At 44.8% G+C, this 19,895-nt stretch overlaps 1 protein-coding gene across 1 annotated transcript; it reads left to right on the top strand.

The window, feature by feature from the left end:
- Positions 1-13,663: 13,663 nt before the first annotated feature.
- Positions 13,664-19,682, top strand: LOC134729804 (PRAME family member 10). Its single transcript, XM_063601807.1, has 3 exons — positions 13,664-13,950; positions 14,347-14,925; positions 16,037-19,682. Exons 1-3 carry the CDS (start codon positions 13,664-13,666, stop codon positions 16,593-16,595), a joined length of 1,425 nt encoding a protein of 474 aa, XP_063457877.1. The 3' UTR covers positions 16,596-19,682.
- Positions 19,683-19,895: the final 213 nt, after the last annotated feature.

Below are 19,895 nucleotides of genomic sequence, written 5' to 3'. Positions count from 1 at the left end.
CTGCAAACAGGGACAATTTGACTTCCTCTTTTCCTAATTGAATTCCCTTTATTTCCTTCTCCTGCCTGATTGCCCTGGCCAGAACTTCCAACACTATGTTAAATAGGAGTGGTGAGAGAGGGCATCCCTGTCTTGTGCCAGTTTTCAAAGGGAATGCTTCCAGTTTTTGTCCATTCAGTATGATATTGGCTGTGGGTTTGTCATAGATAGCTCTTATTATTTTGAGATACGCCCCATCAATACTTAATTGATTGAGAGTTTTTAGCATGAAGGGTTGTTGAATTTTGTCAAAGGCCTTTTCTGCATCTATTGAGATAATCATGTGGTTTTTGTCTTTGGTTCTGCTTATATGCTGGATTATGTTTATTGATTTTCATATGTTGAACCAGCCTTGCATCCCAGGGATGAAGCCCACTTGATCATGGTGGATAAGCTTTTTGATGTGTTGCTGGATTCAGTTTGCCAGTATTTTATTGAGGATTTTTGCATCAATGTTCATCAAGGATATTGGTCTAAAATTCTATTTTTTGTTGTGTCTCTGCCAGGCTTTGGTATCAGGATGATGCTGGCCTCATAAAATGAGTTACGGAGGATTCCCTCTTTTTCTATTAAGTGGAATAGTTTCAGAAGGAATGGTACCAGCTCCTCCTTGTACCTCTGGTAGAATTCGGCTGTGAATCCATCTGGTCCTGGACTTTTTTTGGTTGGTAAGCTATTAATTATTGCCTCAATTTCAGAGCCTGTTATTGGTCTGTTCAGAGATTCAACTTCTTCCTGGTTTAGTCTTGGGAGGGTGTGTATGTCGAGGAGTTTATCCATTTCTTCTAGATTTTCTTGTTTATTTGCGTAGAGGTGTTTATAGTATTCTCTGATGGTAGCTTGTATTTCTGTGGGATCAATGGTGATATCCCCTTTGTCATTTTTTATTGCATCTATTTGATTCCTCTCTCTTTTCTTCTTTATTAGTCTTACTAGCAGTCTATTAATTTTGTTGATCTTTTCAAAAAGCCAGTTCCTGGATTCATTGATTTTTTGAAGGGTTTTTTGTGTCTCTATTTCCTTCAGTTCTGCTCTGATCTTAGTTATTTCTTGCCTTCTGCTAGCTTTTGAATGTGTTTGCTCTTGCTTCTCTAGTTCTTTTAATTGTGATGTTAGGTTGTCAATTTTAGATCTTTCCTGCTTTCTCTTGTGGGCATTTAGTGCTATAAATTGCCCTCTACACACTGCTTTGAATGTGTCCCAGAGATTCTGGTATGTTGTGTCTTTGTTCTCATTGGTTTCAAAGAACATCTTTATTTCTGCCTTCATTTCGTTATGTACCCAGTAGTCACTCAGGAGCAGATTGTTCAGTTTCCATGTAGTTGAGCAGTTTTGAGTGAGTTTCTTAATCCTGAGTTCTAGTTTGATTGCACTGTGTTCTGAGAGACAGTTTGTTATAATTTCTGTTCCTTTACATTTGCTGAGGAGTGCTTTACTCCCAACTATGTGGTCAATTTTGGAATAGGTGTGGCGTGGTGCTGAAAAGAATGTACATTCTGTTGATTTGGGGTGGAGAGTTCTGTAGATGGCTATTAGGTCTGCTTGGTGCTGAACTGAGTTCAATTCCTGGATATCCTTGTTAACTTTCTGTCTCATTGATCTGTCTAATGTTGACAGTGGGGTGTTAAAGTCTCCCGTTATTATTGTGTGGGAGTCTAAGTCTCTTTGTAGGTCACTAAGTACTTGCTTTATGAATCTGGGTGGGGCAACCCGCTCGGGTCCCCTTCCACAGTGTGGAGGCATTGTTCTTTCGCTCTTTGCAATAAATCTTGCTACTGCTCAAAAAAAAAAAAAAAAAAAAGTATGAATCTGGGTGCTTCTGTATTGGGTGCATATATATTTAGGATAGTTAGCTCTTCTTGTTGAATGGATCCCTTTACCATTATGTAATGGCCTTCTTTGTCTCTTTTGATCTTTGTTGGTTTAAAGTCTGTTTTATCAGAGACTAGGATTGCAACCCCTGCCTTTTTTTGTTTTCCATTTGCTTGGTAGATCTTCCTCCATCCCTTTATTTTGAGCCTATGTGTGTCTCTGCACGTGAGATGGGTTTCCTGAATACAGCACACTGATGGGTCTTGACTCTTTATCCAATTTGCCAGTCTGTGTCTTTTAATTGCAGCATTTAGCCCATTTATATTTAAGGTTAGTATTGTTATGTGTGAATTTGTTCCTGTCATTATGATGTTAGCTGGTTATTTTGCTCGTTGGTTGATGCAGTTTCTTCCTAGCCTTGATGGTCTTTACAATGTGGCATGTTTTTGCAGTGGCTGGTACTGGTTGTTCCTTTCCACGTTTAGTGCTTCCTTCAGGAGCTCTTTTAGGGCAGGCCTGGTGGTGACAAAAATCTCTCAGCATTTGCTTGTCTGTAAAGTATTTTATTTCTCCTTCACTTATGAAACTTAGTTTGGCTGGATATGAAATTCGGGGTTGAAAATACTTTTCTTTAAGAATGTTGAATATTGGCCTCCACTCTCTTCTGGCTTGTAGAGTTTCTGCCAAGAGATCAGCTGATAGTCTGATGGGCTTCCCTTCGTGGGTAACCCAACCTTTCTCTCTGGCTGCCCTTAACATTTTTTCCTTCATTTCAACTTTGGTGAATCTGACAATTATGTGTCTTGGAGTTGCTCTTCTCGAGGAGTATCTTTGTGGCATTCTGTGGATTTCCTGAATTTGAATGTTGGCCTGCCTTGCTAGATTGGGGAAGTTCTCCTGGATAATATCCTGCAGAGTGTTTTCCAGCTTGGTTCCAGTCTCGCCACCACTTTCTGGTACACCAGTCAGACATAGATTTGGTCTTTCCACATAGTCCCATATTTCTTGGAGGCTTTGTTTTTTTCTTTTTATTCTTTTTTCTTTAAACTTCTCTTCACACTTCATTTCATTCATTTCATCTTCCATCGCTGATACCCTTTCTTCCAGTTGATTGCATAGGTTAATGAGGCTTGTGCATTCATCATATAATTCTCATGCTATGGTTTTCAGCTCCATCAGGTCGTTTAAGAACTTCTCTTCATTGGTTATTCTAGTTATCCATTTGTCTAATTTTTTCCCAAAGTTTCTAACTTCTTTGCCATTGGTTCGAACTTCCTCCTTTAGCTCGGAGTAGTTCGATCTTCTGAAGCCTTCTTCTCTCAAATCATCAAAGTCATTCTCCATCCAGCTTTGTTCTATTGCTGGTGAGGAGCTGTGTTCCTTTGGAGGAGGAGAGGCACTCTGAATTTTAGAGTTTCCAGTTTTTCTGCTCTGTTTTTTGCCCATCTCTGTGGTTTTATCTACCTTCGGTCTTTGATGATGGTGATGTACAGATGGGTTTTTGGTGTGGATGTCGTTTCTGTTTGTTAGTTTTCCTTCTAACAGTCAGGACTCTTATCTGCAGTTCTGTTGGAGTTTGCTGGAGGTCCACTCCAGACCCTGTTTGCCTGGGTATCAGCAGCAGAGGCTGCAGAACAGTGGATATTGGTGAACCACAAATGCTGCTGTCTGATCGTTCGTCTGGAAGTTTTGTCTCAGAGGAGTACCCAGCTGTGTGAGGTGTCAGTCTGCCCCTACTTGGTGGTGCCTCCCAGTTAGGGTACTCGGGGGTCAGGGACCCACTTGAGGAGGGAGTCTGCCCGTTCTCAGATCTCAAGCTGCATGCTGGGAGAACCACTACTCTCTTCAAAGCTGTCAGACAGGGACATTTAAGTCTGCAGAGGTTATTGCTTTCTTTTGTTTGTCTGTGCCCTGCCCCCAGAGGTGGAGTCTACAGAGGCAAACAGGCCTCCTTGAGCTGTGGTGGGCTCCACCCAGTTCCAGCTTCCGGGCTGCTTTGTTTACCTACTCAAGCCTCGGCAATGGTGGGGGCCCCTCCCCCAGCCTCGCTGCCACCTTGCAGTTTGATCTCAGGCTGCTGTGCTAGCAATGAGCAAGGCTCCGTGGGCATAGGACCCTCCAAGCCATGTGTGGGATATAATCTCCTGGTGTGCAGTTGTTACGCCCATTAGAAAAGCGCAGTATTAGGGTGGGAGTGACCTGATTTTCCAGGTGCCATCTGTAACCCCTTTCTTTGACTAGGAAAGGGAATTCCCTGACCCCTTGTGCTTCCCAGGTGAGGCGATGCCTCGCCCTGCTTCAGCTCACGCACGGTGCACTGCACCCACTGTCCTGCACCCACTGTCTGGCACTCCCCAGTGAGTTGAACCTGGTACCTCAGTTGGAAATGTAGAAATCACCCGTCTTCTGCATCACTTATGCTGGGAGCTGTAGACTGGAGTTGTTCCTATTCGGCCATCTTAAGTATATATTCTAAATCCTTGCTATATACTTATATTCTAAGAGGTCACATGCAAATTCAAGGCTAGGTCAAAGAGTAGAGTGGCTATCTATGGAAAGGGGAGTGGAAGTGAATCATGGTAATAAAAATTAAGTATAGATATAGATAGGAATAGATAGACATACACACATATAGCTGCAAGAAAGGGGAATGTCATGGACCAATGATGACAGCGAGCCATATAAAAAGGCTACAATTCTTGTGATTATGTGTCTGTTTTCAGGATGGGTTGTAGCTTACCTTTTTAGAAAGGCTGATGCCACAGCCATAGTGAATAAATGATTATAAAATGTGTTTCCTTTCTGGGGCGTCTCTGGAGAAATCTCCAGTGGTAGGAGAACTCCGTTTACTGGGCGGGTGATCACACAGATAAGATTTTTCAGATCCAATGGCACTACCATTAACTTCATTATCCTTGGTATCCTACAAAGGTCGAGTGAAGAAATGGTATCTTGAAACTAAAATTAGCTAAACTAACAAAGGAGACTGGGTTAATTTTTTTTTTTTTTTTTTTGAGACAGAGTCTCTGTTACCCAGGCTGGAGTTCAGTGGTGCTATCTCAGCTCACTGCAACCTCTGCCTCCTGGGTTCAAGTGATTCTCATGCATTAGCCTCCCAAGTAGCTGGGATTAGAGGTATACCACCACACCCAGCTAATTTTTGTATTTTTAGTAAATAATGGGGTTTCACCATGTTGCCCAGGCTGGTCAACTCCTGGCTTCAAGTGTTCCGCCAGCCTCAGCTTCCCAAAGTGCTGAGATTACAGGTGTGAGCCATCATGTCCAGCAAGACTGGATTACTTTAATGAAATTTTTACCACCCCCTATGGGAAAACACAGCCAGATCCCCCATAAGGTATTTTATTTTTACCAACTGCAATCAGAAACACTGATAATTAAGTATTTACTGGAGAACCTATGCCTTTGATAATAGAACCTCATGTATCCCCTGCACTTTTTAGCTCTGATCATGTAACCAGAGGATCAACTCCAACAGATTAGTCATTGCTTAAGTTGTTACAGGTGATGACGCAAATCCCAAATTGCTCAGGCATGTCCGATGGGAAAAAGGTTTAACCTCTTAACTATTAACACAGCCAGGCAGACTGTTTGAATTGGCATCATCTGAAACCAGTTGGAAAGATGATGCAAGCTTGCTGCACCATCCCCAGATTGGGGAGACAGGTTTAGAACTTGTCTCCTATCTGCTTGTCAGTTAACTTTTTTTTATTTTTATTTTTATTTTTTTCTTTGAGACAGAGTCTTGCTCTGTTGCCCAGGCTGGAGTGCAGTGGCATGATCTCAGCTCACTGCAACATTGGCCTTCTGGGTTCAAGTGATTCTCCTGCCTCAGCCTCCCCAGTAGCTGGGATTACAGGCATGCACCACCATGCCCAGCTAATTTTTGTATTTTTAATAGAGAGGGAGTTTCACCATATTGGTCAGGCTGATCTGGAGCTCCTGACCTTGTGATCCGCCCACCTTGGCCTCCTAAAGTGCTGGGATTACAGGTATAAGCCACTATGCCCAGCCCAGTTAACTCTTAATAAATTTTTTTTCCCAAAATGGAGGCTTGCTCTGTCACCCAGGCTGGAGTGCAGAGGTGCAATCTCGGTTCACTGCAACCTCTGCCTCACAGGAACAAGCGATTCTTCTGCCTCAGCCTCCTAAGTAGCTGGGATTACAGGCATGGGTCATCACACCCAGCTAATTTGTGTATTTTTCATAGAGACAGGGTTTCATCATATTGGCCAGGCTGGACTCGAACCCCTGACCTTGTGATCCGCCTGCCTTGGCCTCCTAAAGTGCTGCAAATATAGGTGTCAGCCACCATGCCCAGCCTTTTTTGCTTTTCTATGCGCTTAGGAGAGTGAGCCCATCGTTCAGTAACAATATGACTCAGTACCGCAAGACCTTTCAAAGCCTATTTCCAGTTGGTGAAGGAGGGTTTTGATGATCGCTGGACCTTCATGCCCTACCATTTGGAGACTGCATCTTTTATTTTTTTATTATTTTTTTTTAATTGATCATTCTTGGGTGTTTCTCGCAGAGGGGGATTTGGCAGGGTCATAGGACAATAGTGGAGGGAAGGTCAGCAGATAAACAAGTGAACAAAGGTCTCTGGTTTTCCTAGGCAGAGGACCCTGCAGCCTTCCGCAGTGTTTGTGTCCCTGGGTACTTGAGATTAGGGAGTGGTGATGACTCTTAACGAGCATGCTGCCTTCAAGCATCTGTTTAACAAAGCACATCTTGCACTGCCCTTAATCCATTTAACCCTGAGTGGACACCGCACATGCCCCAGAGAGCACAGGGCTGGGGGCAAGGTCACAGTTCAACAGCATCCCAAGGCAGAAGAACCCCTCCCAGTACACAACAAAATGAAGTCTCCTATGTCTACTTCTTTCTACACAGACACAGCAACAATCTGATTTCTCTATCTTTTCCCCACCTTTCCCCCTTTTCTATTCCACAAAACCGCCATCGTCATCATGGCCCGTTCTCAATGAGCTGTTGGGTACACCTCCCAGACAGGGTGGTGGCCGGGCAGAGGGGCTCCTCACTTCCCAGAAGGGGCGGCCGGGCAGAGGTGCCCCCCACCTCCCTCTCGGACAGGGCGGCTGGCCGGGCAGGGGCTGAACCCCCGCCTCCCTCCCGGACGGGGTGGCTGCCGGGTGGAGACGCTCCTCAATTCCCAGACGGGGTGGCTGCCGGGCGGAGGGGCTTCTCACTTCTCAGACAGGGCGGCTGCCAGGCGGAGGGGCTCCTCACTTCCCAGATGGGGGCGGCTGGGCAGAGACAATCCTCACCTCCCAGACGGGGTGGCGGTGGGGCAGAGGCGCTCCCCACATCTCAGACGATGGGCGGCTGAGCAGAGACACTCCTCACTTCCTAGACGGGATGGTGGCTGGGCAGAGGGGCTCCTCACATCCCAGACGATGGGCAGCCAGGCAGAGACGCTCCTCACTTCCCGGACGGGGTGGCGGCCGGGCTGAGGCTACAATCTCGGCACTTTGGGAGGCCATGGCAGGCGGCTGGGAGGTGGAGGTTGTAGGTAGCCGAGATCACGCCACTGCACTCCAGCCTGGGCAACATTGAGCACTGAGTGAACCAGACTCCGTCTGCAATCCTGGCACCTCAGGAGGCCAAGGCTGCCAGATCACTCGCGGTTAGGAGCTGGAGACCAGCCCGGCCAACACAGCGAAACCCCGTCTCCACCAAAAAAGTATGAAAACCAGTCAGGCTTGGCGGCACGCGCCTGCAATCGCAGGCACTCGGCAGGCTGAGGCAGGAGAATCAGGCAGGGAGGTTGCAGTGAGACGAGATGGCAGCAGTACAGTCCAGCTTCAGCTCGGCATCAGAGGGAGACCGTGGAAAGAGAGGGAGACCGTGGGGAGAGGGAGAGGGAGAGGGACTGCATCTTTTAAAATTACACCAAGGGAAATCTGCCCATGAGCAGCATTGGATGGGACCATACCAGGTGACTTAAAATTAAGGATAACCAAGGAAAAAAGCCTTTCTTACAAGCAGACATCATCACATGGTAGACAGCTTTTTTAAGAAAATGGGACAAAACTCCATTTGATCTCCTTCCATTGACTGAGACTTGGTTTTGTTTTGTATTAACACAAAATGATCAAGCCTACATTTTATTTTGTTACGTACTTTCACCAGTCAAAGCAAACAATTTCTAAGGTCTCCTATTCAAAATTTAGCCACTCTCACTAACCAAAGCAATTACTGGTTATGGAGTCATTTAGATGAATGGGAAGGATCACAACTAATAGTAGAATCTGCTCTCACACGTGGTTGGTTAATATTTATAATTAAATGACTTGGCACTGAGCAGAAGCTATAGATGGAAATGAGTGGCCTATGACTCTTGTTAATTTCATTACTTGTAACTTATCTCCATGCATAGGAAACATTAGTGTAACCGGGTCTAATCTAGGTAGTGTCCCAGACTCCCCCTAGAATCAAACTCTTTCATTTGACACACATTATGAAGACTGAAATGCTAAAAGTATTGACATAGACACAGAATCAGAACATGACCATGTTACCCTCTGCCATATAATCAGAGAACTTACTGAAACTAGACATTTGTTCATTGGAAACTCGAGGCAAATAGAATGCATCTATAGCTCTACTATATGAAATAAACAATAGTTTCATTTATTGGATGCATCCATACTCAGCACATATTTGGAGAAGACCCTATTCATTCTTCAATGGAGATGACATGCAAGGATTATTTAATAAAATTCATAAAAATATTTTTTCATCCCACCCCAGTTCAAACTGTCACCATGCAACCTGGTGTCAGTGGAAGGTAAGGCTCTTAAGGCAGAAATAATTAAATAAATCTTCATTGGAAGCTAAATGTGAGAATCAATGTGGAAGACACAGACCAACAAAGTGGGTGTGTTCCAAAGTCTGTTACAAGTTGGAATGCTTTTGTGAGAAAAGTTAAAAGAAGGGAATGAGACTCCTCCTATCAGTTTTTTTTTTTTTAATTTTCTTTTGTTTTACTGACCTGGCAAGGTTCAAATAGAGTTGAGTTTTTGTTTTGTTTTTGTTTTCTCCATTGGAAGGTACAATACAGAGGTTACAATCATTGACTTTAGCTGACAACATAACAAGTTAAACATTTTCCTTGCAAGACAACCAGTGAAACTTCATGATCAGAATCAAATCAGTGTCCTTCTCACTGTCAGTGGGTGAAGCTTCATCAATACATGTAGAGTTTGAGGCACTCATGAACTCAAGATCAGATTCTTTACTCAGGGACAGAATGTAAGCCAATCATAAGACCTTCCACAGGTGGTTAATTTGGACTCCTGAAAAATGTGACCTGTAAGTTTTCACTGGCAATATGCAGGTGCACATATGACAAATAATAACCAGGACCTTTATATCACCCCCAGCTGGTGGGGAATGGGATCCTTTTGACACTTTCTCTCCATAATACCAGGCTACTCATCTTGTGTGGCAATAAAATATATGGTCTACTTCACAGAGAAAGAGATTCTTTTTAAAAAAAGGATTTTTATTATGAAATGAGCAAAGCAATGGGAATAGATGTGAGATTATTCAGGGAGGTAAAGGAAGACAAAGGTTTTGAAAGGAAAAATCAGGAGAATTACATACACTGTTTTGGAAGACTCATTCTTGGTCACAAGTATCAACACCAAGGGGGCCTCAGTGCAATGTTGGAAAGATTCCTCCTCCACACCCTCAATAACCCCCAACATGTTTACCAAGTCTTGGTTCACTCCCCGGATCCCATTAAAACACACAGCTCAACCCTGACCAGCCTCCACCTTCACTTCCCTTTGTAATTTTGACATGACTTTTTCACAGGACCATCAGGTTCCTATGCCTGCAGCACAGTAGCATACTAATATTCTTAGACGGCAGGGTTTGCAGCAGAGAGTTTAACGATCACAGGGTGGCAAAATGAAAAGCTGGGAGGAGACCCTCAAATTCATCTCCCCAAGAAGTACTGAGAGTTTTCAGAGGATCATGGATAGCAAGGGGCTGGAAAGTTGGTGCAGTTTGGTGGCAGTAAGAGGTATGAAGTCATCAGGATGTCAAAACTGCATTCCTTGGTGAGTTGGTGCCTTGCAGGGCCCTTCAGATCACCTGCCATCAGTAGCTTCACTGACATGCAGAACCTGAAAGAATATGTCAAATGAAAAAGTTAATGTTTTACAAGGCCTAAATTGTTGTCTGCAGGGCAGTTAAGGGGAACTGTAATCTAAGGTCTACATGATTTTGGGACAGTAGGCTGCCAGCAACCATGAGGAAGCAGGTCAGAGAGCAAGCTGACCTTATGATGAATGCTGAATGCGCTGCAAGCTTGGTTTATGTTTGTTTCTCCCCCTCCCTTCTTCACTGATTAAATTTATAAAGTTTATAAGTATGGTTGCAATTTCTTCCAGAGTAGCCTTAACCTAAGCCCTGAGACCACTCAAGCCCTCAGTGGCACCTCTCTTCCACCAGCAGGAGTGAAAAAATTGCTACCTTAGGTGATATAAAACCCACAAGACCATTCAATACATGGAGATTTTTATTCTGATTTTGTAGGGACGACTCCTCTGTTTTTATAAAGCTATTTTAACTATAAAACATTTTTGTGATTTTGATGTGGCCAAAGATCTCCCAACAATACTACTTTCAGATTTTAGTTTTCTGTCTAATATCTGGGAAAGATTAGACCCTTCCCTGCCTCAAACTCAGGACTATGCAGGTCACATATTAGTGAAATTCCATCAGTGTTTGTGAAGTTCATGAATGAATGAATTTTTTTTTTTCTGACAAAGTCTTCCTCTGTCACCCAGAGTGGAGTGCAATGGTGCAATCTTGGTTCACTGCAACCATTGCCTCTTGGGTTCAAGCGATTCTCCCACCTCAGCCTCCTGAGTAGCTGGATTACAGGCATGCGCCATCGTCCCTGGCTAATTTTTGTATTTTTGTAGAGACGGGGTTTCACCTTGTTGGCCTGGCTCGTCTTGAATGTCTGAACTCAGGTGACGCACCCAACTTGTCCTCCCAAAGTGCTGGGATTACGGGAGTGAGCCACCTTGCACGGTCTTGAATGAATGCATTCTTGATTCCCACCCTATCCCTAACACTGTCAATTTCTTGATTCATGAACTTCATATGGATATCTGATATGAATGGATATCTGATTCAATCCATTAATCTGGGGAGAGCCAAAAACCCAATCAGGATTAACTGGGTGGAGCTTCAGAAATGCAATCAGATATCACTTGTTGATTGGAAGCTAGCAGTGGATACGTGGAGGGGTGTGGGTGGGAGTTGTGATTAGAAAGGTCAATAAAACCTTCTAAAGACCCACAGTAGAGACACAAAGTCTTCAAGTCTGGAGTTCCTGCTTGGTTCTTCCTGAGGTCTGAGCACCCTGCAAACTGAGTCCAGATCTGGTAAGTCACTAATCTCTCTGTAAGGACACTCCCATCTGACCTACAGTCAGCTGGTCTGGGATGGTGACAGTGCAGCCTAAGATGGCATAGAGTTATATCCTGTTTTGTTTTTTTTCTCATATGAACAATTTGAAGCTTTGCATTTTTTCCTCTAAATGCAGTTTTGTCTTTATTTCAAAAAATTGGATTGTGCTTTGGTTTATGTCATTTCAAAATTCTTGAAGGGAGCAGTGACTCATGCCTTTAACCCCAACACTTTGGGAGACCAAGGCGGGAGGATCATTTCAGCCCAGGGGTTTGAGACCAATCTGGACAACACAGCAAAAACCCATCTCTATAAAATATTCTTTATTGAACGGGGGATGGAGTCTTGCTCTGTTTCCAAGGCTGGAGTGCAGTGGCATGATCTCAAATCATTGCAACCTCTGCCTCCCCGGCTCAAGCAATTCTCATGCCTCAGCCTCCTGAGTATCTGGTATTACATCCAACTGCCAACTTGCCTGGCTAAATTTTGTATTTTTAGTAGAGGTGGGGTTTCACCATGCTGGCCAGGTTGGTCTCAAACTCCTGACCTCAAGTGATCCACCTGCCTTGGCCTCCCAAAGTGCTGGGATTACAGCCATGAGCCACTGGTGCTTGGCCTCTACAAAATATACATATTTTTTAATTAGCCGGGCATGGTAGCATGCATCTGTCTTCCCAATTGTATGGGTTGCTGACATGGGAGAAACAATTGAGCCCAGAAGATTTTGGCTGCAGTGAGCCATGCTCACACCACTGCTGTACTCCAGCCTGGGCAACATTGTGAGACCCTATTAAAGAAAAAAAATCTTAACCAAAGAGGATCTTTGACCTTAATTTTAAACCAATCACATCCTCATTGTAACTCTTCCACCCAAACGGAGACATGGGTGTGGAGGTGCATGCCTGTAATCCCAGCTACATGGAAGGCTGAAGCATAAGGATCACTTGAACCTGGGAGGCAGAGGTTACAGTGAGCCGAGATGGCACCACTGCACTCCAGCCTGGGTGATGAAGTGAGACTCAGCTCCCCCGACACGAAAAAAATTAAATTATACCACCCAGGTGATCATTGGATTCATGAAGATTTCTACTGTGTTTTCTTAGGGACTGTCATGTCTATCTTTGTAAAACTGTTTTAACTCTGAAATATTTTGATAAATTTGATGTGGCCAAGGATCTCTCAACTAAGATACTTTCACGTTTTTTTCTTTCTGTCTAATGTCAGGAAGAGATTCAACTCTTCCCTATCTCACACTCAGAACTACAAAGGACACATATTAGTAAAATTCCATGTTTGTGGAGTAAATCAGTGAATGAGTCCTGGACTTTCACCATATCCCTAAATATTTCACTTTCATGGATGAATAACTAATTTGATAGTTAATCTGGAAGAAAGACAAAAATCCAACCATGATTAACTGGATGGAGCTTAAGAAGTCTAATCCAATGTAGTTCTCCCTCTCTCTCTCTTTTTTGAATCTAGCCAATTTCCCAGGCTGGATTGTAGTGGTATAATCTCAGCTAACTGCAACCTGTGCCTCCTGGGTTCAAGCGATCCTCCTGCCTCAGCCTCCCTAGTAGCTTGGACTATAGGCGCAGACCACTGCACCTGGCTAATTTTTGTAATTTTAGTAGAGGTAGTGTTTTACCATGTTGGCCAGGATGGTCTCAAACTCCTGAACTCAGATGATCCAATGCCTCTGCCTCCCAAAGTGCTGGGATTACAGGTGTGAGTCACTGTGCACAGCCAAAGTGGTTCATTTTGAACATGTGTAAGAGGTGTGTACTGGAAACATCTGTGTCTTGCGAATGATGCATAACACTGTCACATAGCTTTCAAAGCTTCTTGCTGAAATTTTCAATAATGAGGCCGGGAAGAGGATTACGCCTGTAATCCCAGTAGTTTGGGAGGCCAAAGTGGGTGGATTGTTTGAGTCTAGGAGTTCAAGACCAGCCTGGACAACATAGTGAAACCCACTGTCTTTACAAAAAGTCAAAAAATAAAAGATTAGCTGGGCATGAGATCCGAGCTTCAGAGATCCTCGGTAACATTTGCCAGTGCTATGAGTTTATTGCAACAGTGGCTAATAATTCATGGACTAGGAGGGATCTTGCCTGCTCTTTAGAGGTTGGGACACACTCTTCTTGGTACCAGAAGGGCAGAACTATGCCTCTGTGGCCACTTATTGCAGAATGGAATTGGAGTAAACTGAGGGCTCTTTCACACATGCTAGAGAAATGACTTTGGCCCTAGGAGAAGCGGGGATTGCAGGGGATTGGCCCGAGAAACTTGCCTTTTCACTTGATTGTCCTCTAGAGTTTTTCCTCGGAGATTTCTCAGAATGAGCCTCCAGTCCCCATCCAGACTGCTGGAGCTGGCAGGGCAGAGCCTGCTGAGGAACCAGTTCTTGACCATCTTCACCCTGGATGAGCTGCCCAGGGAGGTCTTCCCTCTGATGTTCATGGAGGCCTTCAGCATGAGACGTTTTGAGGCCCTGAAGCTGATGGTGCAGGCCTGGCCCTTCCTCTGCCTCCCTCTGGGATCCCTGATGAAGACACCTCATCTGGAGACCTTGCAAGCTGTCCTGAGGGGACTTGATACACTGGTGGCCCAGAAGGTTCGCCCCAGGTGAGGTGACTCAGGTGGCTTGCGGGGAAGGGTCCAGGCATCCAGGGAAGGGACAGCTGGCTCAGGAGGAGTGGTGGGGTTGGGGAGCTAGGGTGGCTCAGAGCCTTCTGACAGTGCCCATGAGAGGCCTTGGCCTTTGCCCAGATCCTCTGGGAAAGGTCTGCTCACCATACAGGGTCCACTGAGGAAACAGGAGCCTGCTTCCTCCCAGCAGAAAGTAAAGGTATTAGAAGTGGGTACAAGGCAGAATCCAAGGGGGAACAGGATGGAGAAGAGACAGAAGGAGGAGCACTGAGGACAGGAGCAGCTGACTGATGTCCTGGATGTGGAGTGAAAGCTCAGGTCAGGGGTGGGTCCTTGCCTACATTCTGAGCTTTTCCCCTATGTTACTCACAGGAGGTGGAAACTTCAAGTGCTGGATTTGCGGGATGTTGATGAGAATTTCTGGACCATATGGTCTGGAGCCAGGGTCCTCTCCTGCTCCCCAGAGGCCATGAGTAAGAGGCAGACAGTGGAGGACTGTCCAAGGATGGGAGAGCGCCAGCCCTTGAAGGTGTTCATAGACCTCTGCCTAAAGGAAAGTACACTGGATGAATGCCTGAGCTACCTTTGTGGGTGGATCCACTACAGAAGAGGCCTAGTGCACCTGTGCTGTAATAAGGTGCAGAATTACTCAATGTCCACTTCAAGTTTCTGCAATTTATTGGAAAGGATATACCCAGACAGTATCCAGGAGTTGGAAGTCTGGAAAGAGTCCTCTCTGAATAAAACAGGAAAGTTTGCCCCTTACCTGAGCCAGATGAGCAATCTTCGTGAACTCTTTTTAGCCTTCGGTTATGAGCGTGAGTTATACGTGAGCATCCAGTGGCCGTGCATTCCTGACTTGGACTCTCCATTCCTCTGCCTGTACTACCCCCAGATGCTTTATATAAAAAAGATCAGTAATATCAAAGAGCACCTGGAGCACCTGCTCAGGTAAGAAATGATGGTGAGCTTTCTCTGCAGACCATACCACAGACTTATGTTCTTTTTCACAGTAAATGTTAATGGGCATCTACTGTGTGCCAGCCACCGGTGATGTCACAGGGAATGGGACGCTAGAATGTCAACTCATTATGCTCTTCAGTGCTCTATATCCTGAAGTGGGTATCACAAGACCAGTCAAATAAGGGCAGAGGGATGGCCTGGGGTAGATGCCACAGAGAGAGGTGTGTAGGGAGCTGGTTAGTTGAGGGTTCAGATCTAGTGAGGGTGCATTTGTGAACTCCTTGTGAGGAACAGTGTATAAAGTTAATATGATGAAAACACATTCTTCATACAGAGGATGGTATGAAAGAAGGGAAGGTGTGGCCGGTTGTGGTGTCTCATGCCTGTAATCCCAGCACTTCGGGAGGCCAAGGCAGGGAGATCATGAGGTCAGGAATTTGAGACCAGTCTGGCCAACACAGTGAATCCCCGTCTCTACTAAAAATACAAAAAAAAATGTCACCGGGCATGCAGACAGGCATCTGTAATCCCAGCTGCTTGGGAGACTGAGGCAAGGGAAGTGGAGGCTGCAGTAAGCTGGGTTGGTGCCACTACACTCCAGCCTAGGTTACAATGTGAGACTGTCTCAAAAAAAAAAAAAAAGAAAGTACATCAAACCTGTGCATTTCACAGTAGCAGCTCTGTCTTCAGCAGCTTAGCAAACTGCTCTAATTCCCTGTCTGTAAAATGTTGTTTTGAACTCCAGGAAAGATAATTGATATCAGAAGTGCATGCTTCTGGGATGGAGGGTGAGGGAGTAGGTGTGAGAGTGGTACCAATCACACAGGCAAGGGTGAAAGGACTGAGCCTAAAATGGAGTGGCCCCTGAATGATCTGGGTCTTCATCAGGCAGCACCTTGCACGCAGACCATCATCTGATGATGGGAACAAACTTGTGTTTGGGTGAAACAGGCTTCCACATTGCAGTTACTATAACACCTGTGTGGTAGTAAGGTGCAGAATTAATCAATGCCCACTTCAAGTTTACCGTTGAGATGATTTCCCACCCCCCTCCTCTAACTGGCACCATTGCCCATAACTAACTTCTTGCTCTCCCCAGGTACCTCAAGAACCCCTTGGGGGCCTTTATATTCAGTGATGCTTACCTAACTGATCGGGACATGGAGTGTCTGTCTCAGTACCCAAGCCTCAGTCAGCTAAAGGAGCTGCGTCTGATTCATATCCTAATGTGGACCACCAATCTTGAGCCCCTTGGCGTTCTGCTGGAGAAAGTTGCTGTTACTCTCAAGACCCTCGTCTTAAAGGACTGTCGGATCCAGGACCCCCAACTCAGGGTCCTCCTGCCTGCCCTGAGCCACTGTTCCCAGCTCACCACCTTCAACTTTCATGGAAATGAGACCTCCATGAATGCTCTGAAAGACCTGCTGCGTCACACAGGTGGGCTGAGCAAGTTAGGCCTGGAGTTGTATCCTGCCCCTCTGGAGAGTCTTGACTACAAGGGTCATGTCAATTGGGAGATCCTCACCCCAATTCGGGCTGAGCTGATGCGTACACTCAGGGAATTCAGGCAGCCCAAGAGGATCTTCTTTGGTCCCGTCCCTTGCCCTACGTGTGGCTCATGGCCATCTGAGAAAGTAGACTTCCATCTTTGCTCCTAGGGAAGGCCTGGTTCGTGGGATGGATAAGCTTTCTTCTGGACACTTGGGAACTAAAATATTGTACATGGGTGCATTTTTTAAATTTTTATTTTATTTTTTATATTTTTTATTTTATTTTGTTTTATTTTATTTTTATTTTATTTTATTTTTTGGGACAGAGTCTCACTGTGTCCCTCAGGATGAAGTGCAGTGGCACAATCTCAGCTCACTGCAAGCACCACCTCCTGGGTTCAAGTGATTCTCCTGCCTCAGCCTCCCAAGTAGCTGGTGTTGTGGGTGTATGTCCCCACGCCCGGCTAATTTTTGTATTTTTAGTAGAGACAGGGCTTCACGATGTTGGCGAAGGCTGACCTCAAACTCCTGACCTCAAGTGATCTGACCACCTTGGCCTTCCACAGTGCCAGGTTTACAGGTGTGAGCAGCAGGGCCCGGTCAGCCGCTTCTTCAAGGAAGCACACAGCCGCGTATTTGAGGCACGTGCTCACTGTGAGTGGAAAAACAAAGGTGACTCAGCCAGGGGCAGGACTGGGTAAAAATGCTGACTTGGCATCAATGAGGCCTTCAGGGACCTGTGTCCTAGACTTAGAAATAGAACCTGAAGTTCTAGAGTGATGCAGGAGTTACCACCACAAGGATGGTTATTTAAAAATGTCAAAAATAAATGGAACCTGAATGGAAACTTTCTGGTGTCTTCCATGATTGATCAACCTGTTTTAGACATTTATACATCAGAAGTCTCTAGAAATCTGCCTCCTGGGTTCAAGCAATTCTCCTGCCTCAGCCTCCTGAGTAGCTGGAACTACAGGGACCCGCCACCATGCCTGGCTAATTTTTGTATTTTTTATAGAAAGGGGGGTTTCACCATGTTGACCAGGCTGGTCTTGAACTCCTGACTTCAGGCAAACCATCTGCCTCAGCCTCCCAAAGTGCTCAGATTGTAGACATGAGCCACTGCACCTGGCCTGAAATTCTGATATAAGCATAAGATGTGTAATGTTCAAATCATGGTAACAGGGATAGCCACCATCTCAAGAATTTATCATTTCTTTGTGTTAGCAACATTCCAATTCCATTGTTTTAATTATGTAGAAATTTACTATGAACTATTGTCAACATGATTTGCCCTATTGTGCTACTGAACCCTGGATCTTATTCCTATCTGTGTTTTTATTCCCATTAACCATCCCCTTCTTATTATCTGTTTCCCAGTACCCTTCCTAGCTTCTGATAACAGTCATTTTACTATTTTTAAGTTTCGTGTTTTTAATTCCCAATTATGAGTGAGAAGATGCCATGTTTGTCTTCTATAGCTGGCTTACTTCACTTAACATAATGCCCTCCAGTTCCATCCATGTTGTTGCAGATGACAGGATTTCATTCATGTTTATGGCTGAATGATATTCTATTGTGTGTATTTACCACATTTTCTTGATCCATTCATCTGTTGATGGACACTTTGTTTGATTCCACATTTTGGCTATTGTGGATAGTGCTGCAATAAATAGGGGAGTGCAGGCTGGGTGCAGTGGTGTATGCCTGTAATCCCAGAATTTTGGGCGTCTGAGGCAGGTGGATTACTTGAGGTCACGAGTTCGAGACCAGCCTGACCAACATGGTAGTGTAGATATCTCCTGGATGTATTTATTTAATTTTGGATATATATCCAGCAGTGGGATTTATGGTTCATATGCTAATCCTATTCTTATTTTTTGGAGGAAACGCCATACTGTTTTCCATAGTAGCTGTACTAATTTACATAACTACCAATGTTGTACCAGGGTTCTCATTGCTCCATATTCTCTGTAGTATTCATTATTTTCTGTTGGATTTTTATTTTTATTTGTTCAGAGACAGAGTTTTGCAATGTTCCCCAGGTGGGTTTTGAACTTCTGGCCTCAAGTGATCCTCCCACCTCAGCCTCTCAAAGTGCTGGGATTACAGATGTGAGTCACTGCACCGATCTACTGAGTAAATTAGAATCCTCGCAGGAGGCTGTGACTGTGGGTTACCTGGTTTATATCAGTTGACACAAATGTATTAGGACCTGGGAAAGCCTAAAAGTGAATGACTACAGCAGGGTGGAAAAAGCCTGAGGAAAGTATGAATATTGTGTAACATTCTATTACACAAACCTGGGTTTATACTTTTTGTTGATAGATTTTATGCCAAAAATGTAGGAGAAAAATGCCAAGCAGGAAATGCTATCACTTCTGAAGATGAACTCATAGAGATGGAAATTCTTTCAGAATTTATTTTTCCAGCTTTTTTGGGGTTTTTTGTTGTTGTTTTGTTTTTGTTTGTTTGTTTTGAGATGGAGCCTCTCTCTGTCACCAGCTTGGAGTGCAGTGGCGCGATCTTGGCTCACTGCAACCTCCTCCTCCTGGGTTCAAGCGATTCTGCTGTCTCAGCCTCTTGAGTAGCTAGGACTACGGGCGGACACCACCATGCCCAGCTAATTTTTGTATTTTTTAGTAGTGATGGGGTTTCACCATGTTGGCTAGGATGGTCTCAATCTTTTGACCTCGTGATCTGCCTGCCTTGGCCTCAGAAAGTGCTGGGATTACAGGCGTGAGCCACAACCGCGACCGGCCTTCTTTTTTTTTTTGAGACGGAGTCTCACTCTGCTGCCCCGGTTGGAGTGCAGTGGCGAGATCTCAGCTCACTCTAAACTCCGACTCCGTAGTTGAAATGATTCTCCTGTCTCAGCCTCCTAAGTAGCTGGGATTACAGGCCTGTGCCACCATGCCTGGCTAATTTTTATATTTTTTAGTAGAGATGGGGTTTCACTATGTTGGCCAAGATGGTCTCCATCTTCTGACTTTGTGATCTGCCTGACTTGGCCTCCCAGAGTGCTGGATTACAGACATGAGCCACCGCTCCCAGCCTATTTTTCCTGTTTTAAAAGTTGGTTAATTCTGTTGCGTTTATTTTAGAGTTTATATCAGAACAATTTACAGTAAGATACACCCCTACTAGAGCTTGTCATACAGTCAAAGACAAAGTAGTTAGTACTTTTACAAATAGTAGATATGCCTTTGGAGTGATTCATAATTTTAAAATGTTATGTAAACTATGAGAATTTCTCACTTCTAGTGGAAGCACATTAAATATACACCACGAGTGAACAAGATTTTGTCCTGAAAGGACGTGTGTGTGTGTGTGTGTGTGTGTGTGTGTGAGAGAGAGAGAGAGAGAGAGCCTCACTCATTCACCTAGGCTGGAGTGCAGTGGTGCAATCTCAGCTCACTGCAACCTCCACCTCCCAGGTCCAAGTGATTCTCCTGCCTCAGCCTCCTGAGT

The sequence above is a fragment of the Pan paniscus genome, chromosome 1 (genome assembly GCF_029289425.2).
Source record: "Pan paniscus chromosome 1, NHGRI_mPanPan1-v2.0_pri, whole genome shotgun sequence".
NCBI classification, from domain to species: Eukaryota; Metazoa; Chordata; class Mammalia; order Primates; family Hominidae; genus Pan; species Pan paniscus.
The sequence above is the reverse complement of the archived record's forward strand: the minus strand, read 5'-3'. Positions and strand labels throughout refer to the sequence as shown.

Bases quoted from the DNA above. Each gene is read 5' to 3' on its own strand.
- LOC134729804 (XM_063601807.1), top strand. From the start codon at position 13,664: ATGAGCCTCCAGTCCCCATCCAGACTGCTGGAGCTGGCAGGGCAGAGC. The intron at 13,951-14,346 runs GTGAGGTGACTC...TGTTACTCACAG, and splicing joins GCCCAGAAGGTTCGCCCCAG to GAGGTGGAAACTTCAAGTGC. The intron at 14,926-16,036 runs GTAAGAAATGAT...TGCTCTCCCCAG, and splicing joins CACCTGGAGCACCTGCTCAG to GTACCTCAAGAACCCCTTGG.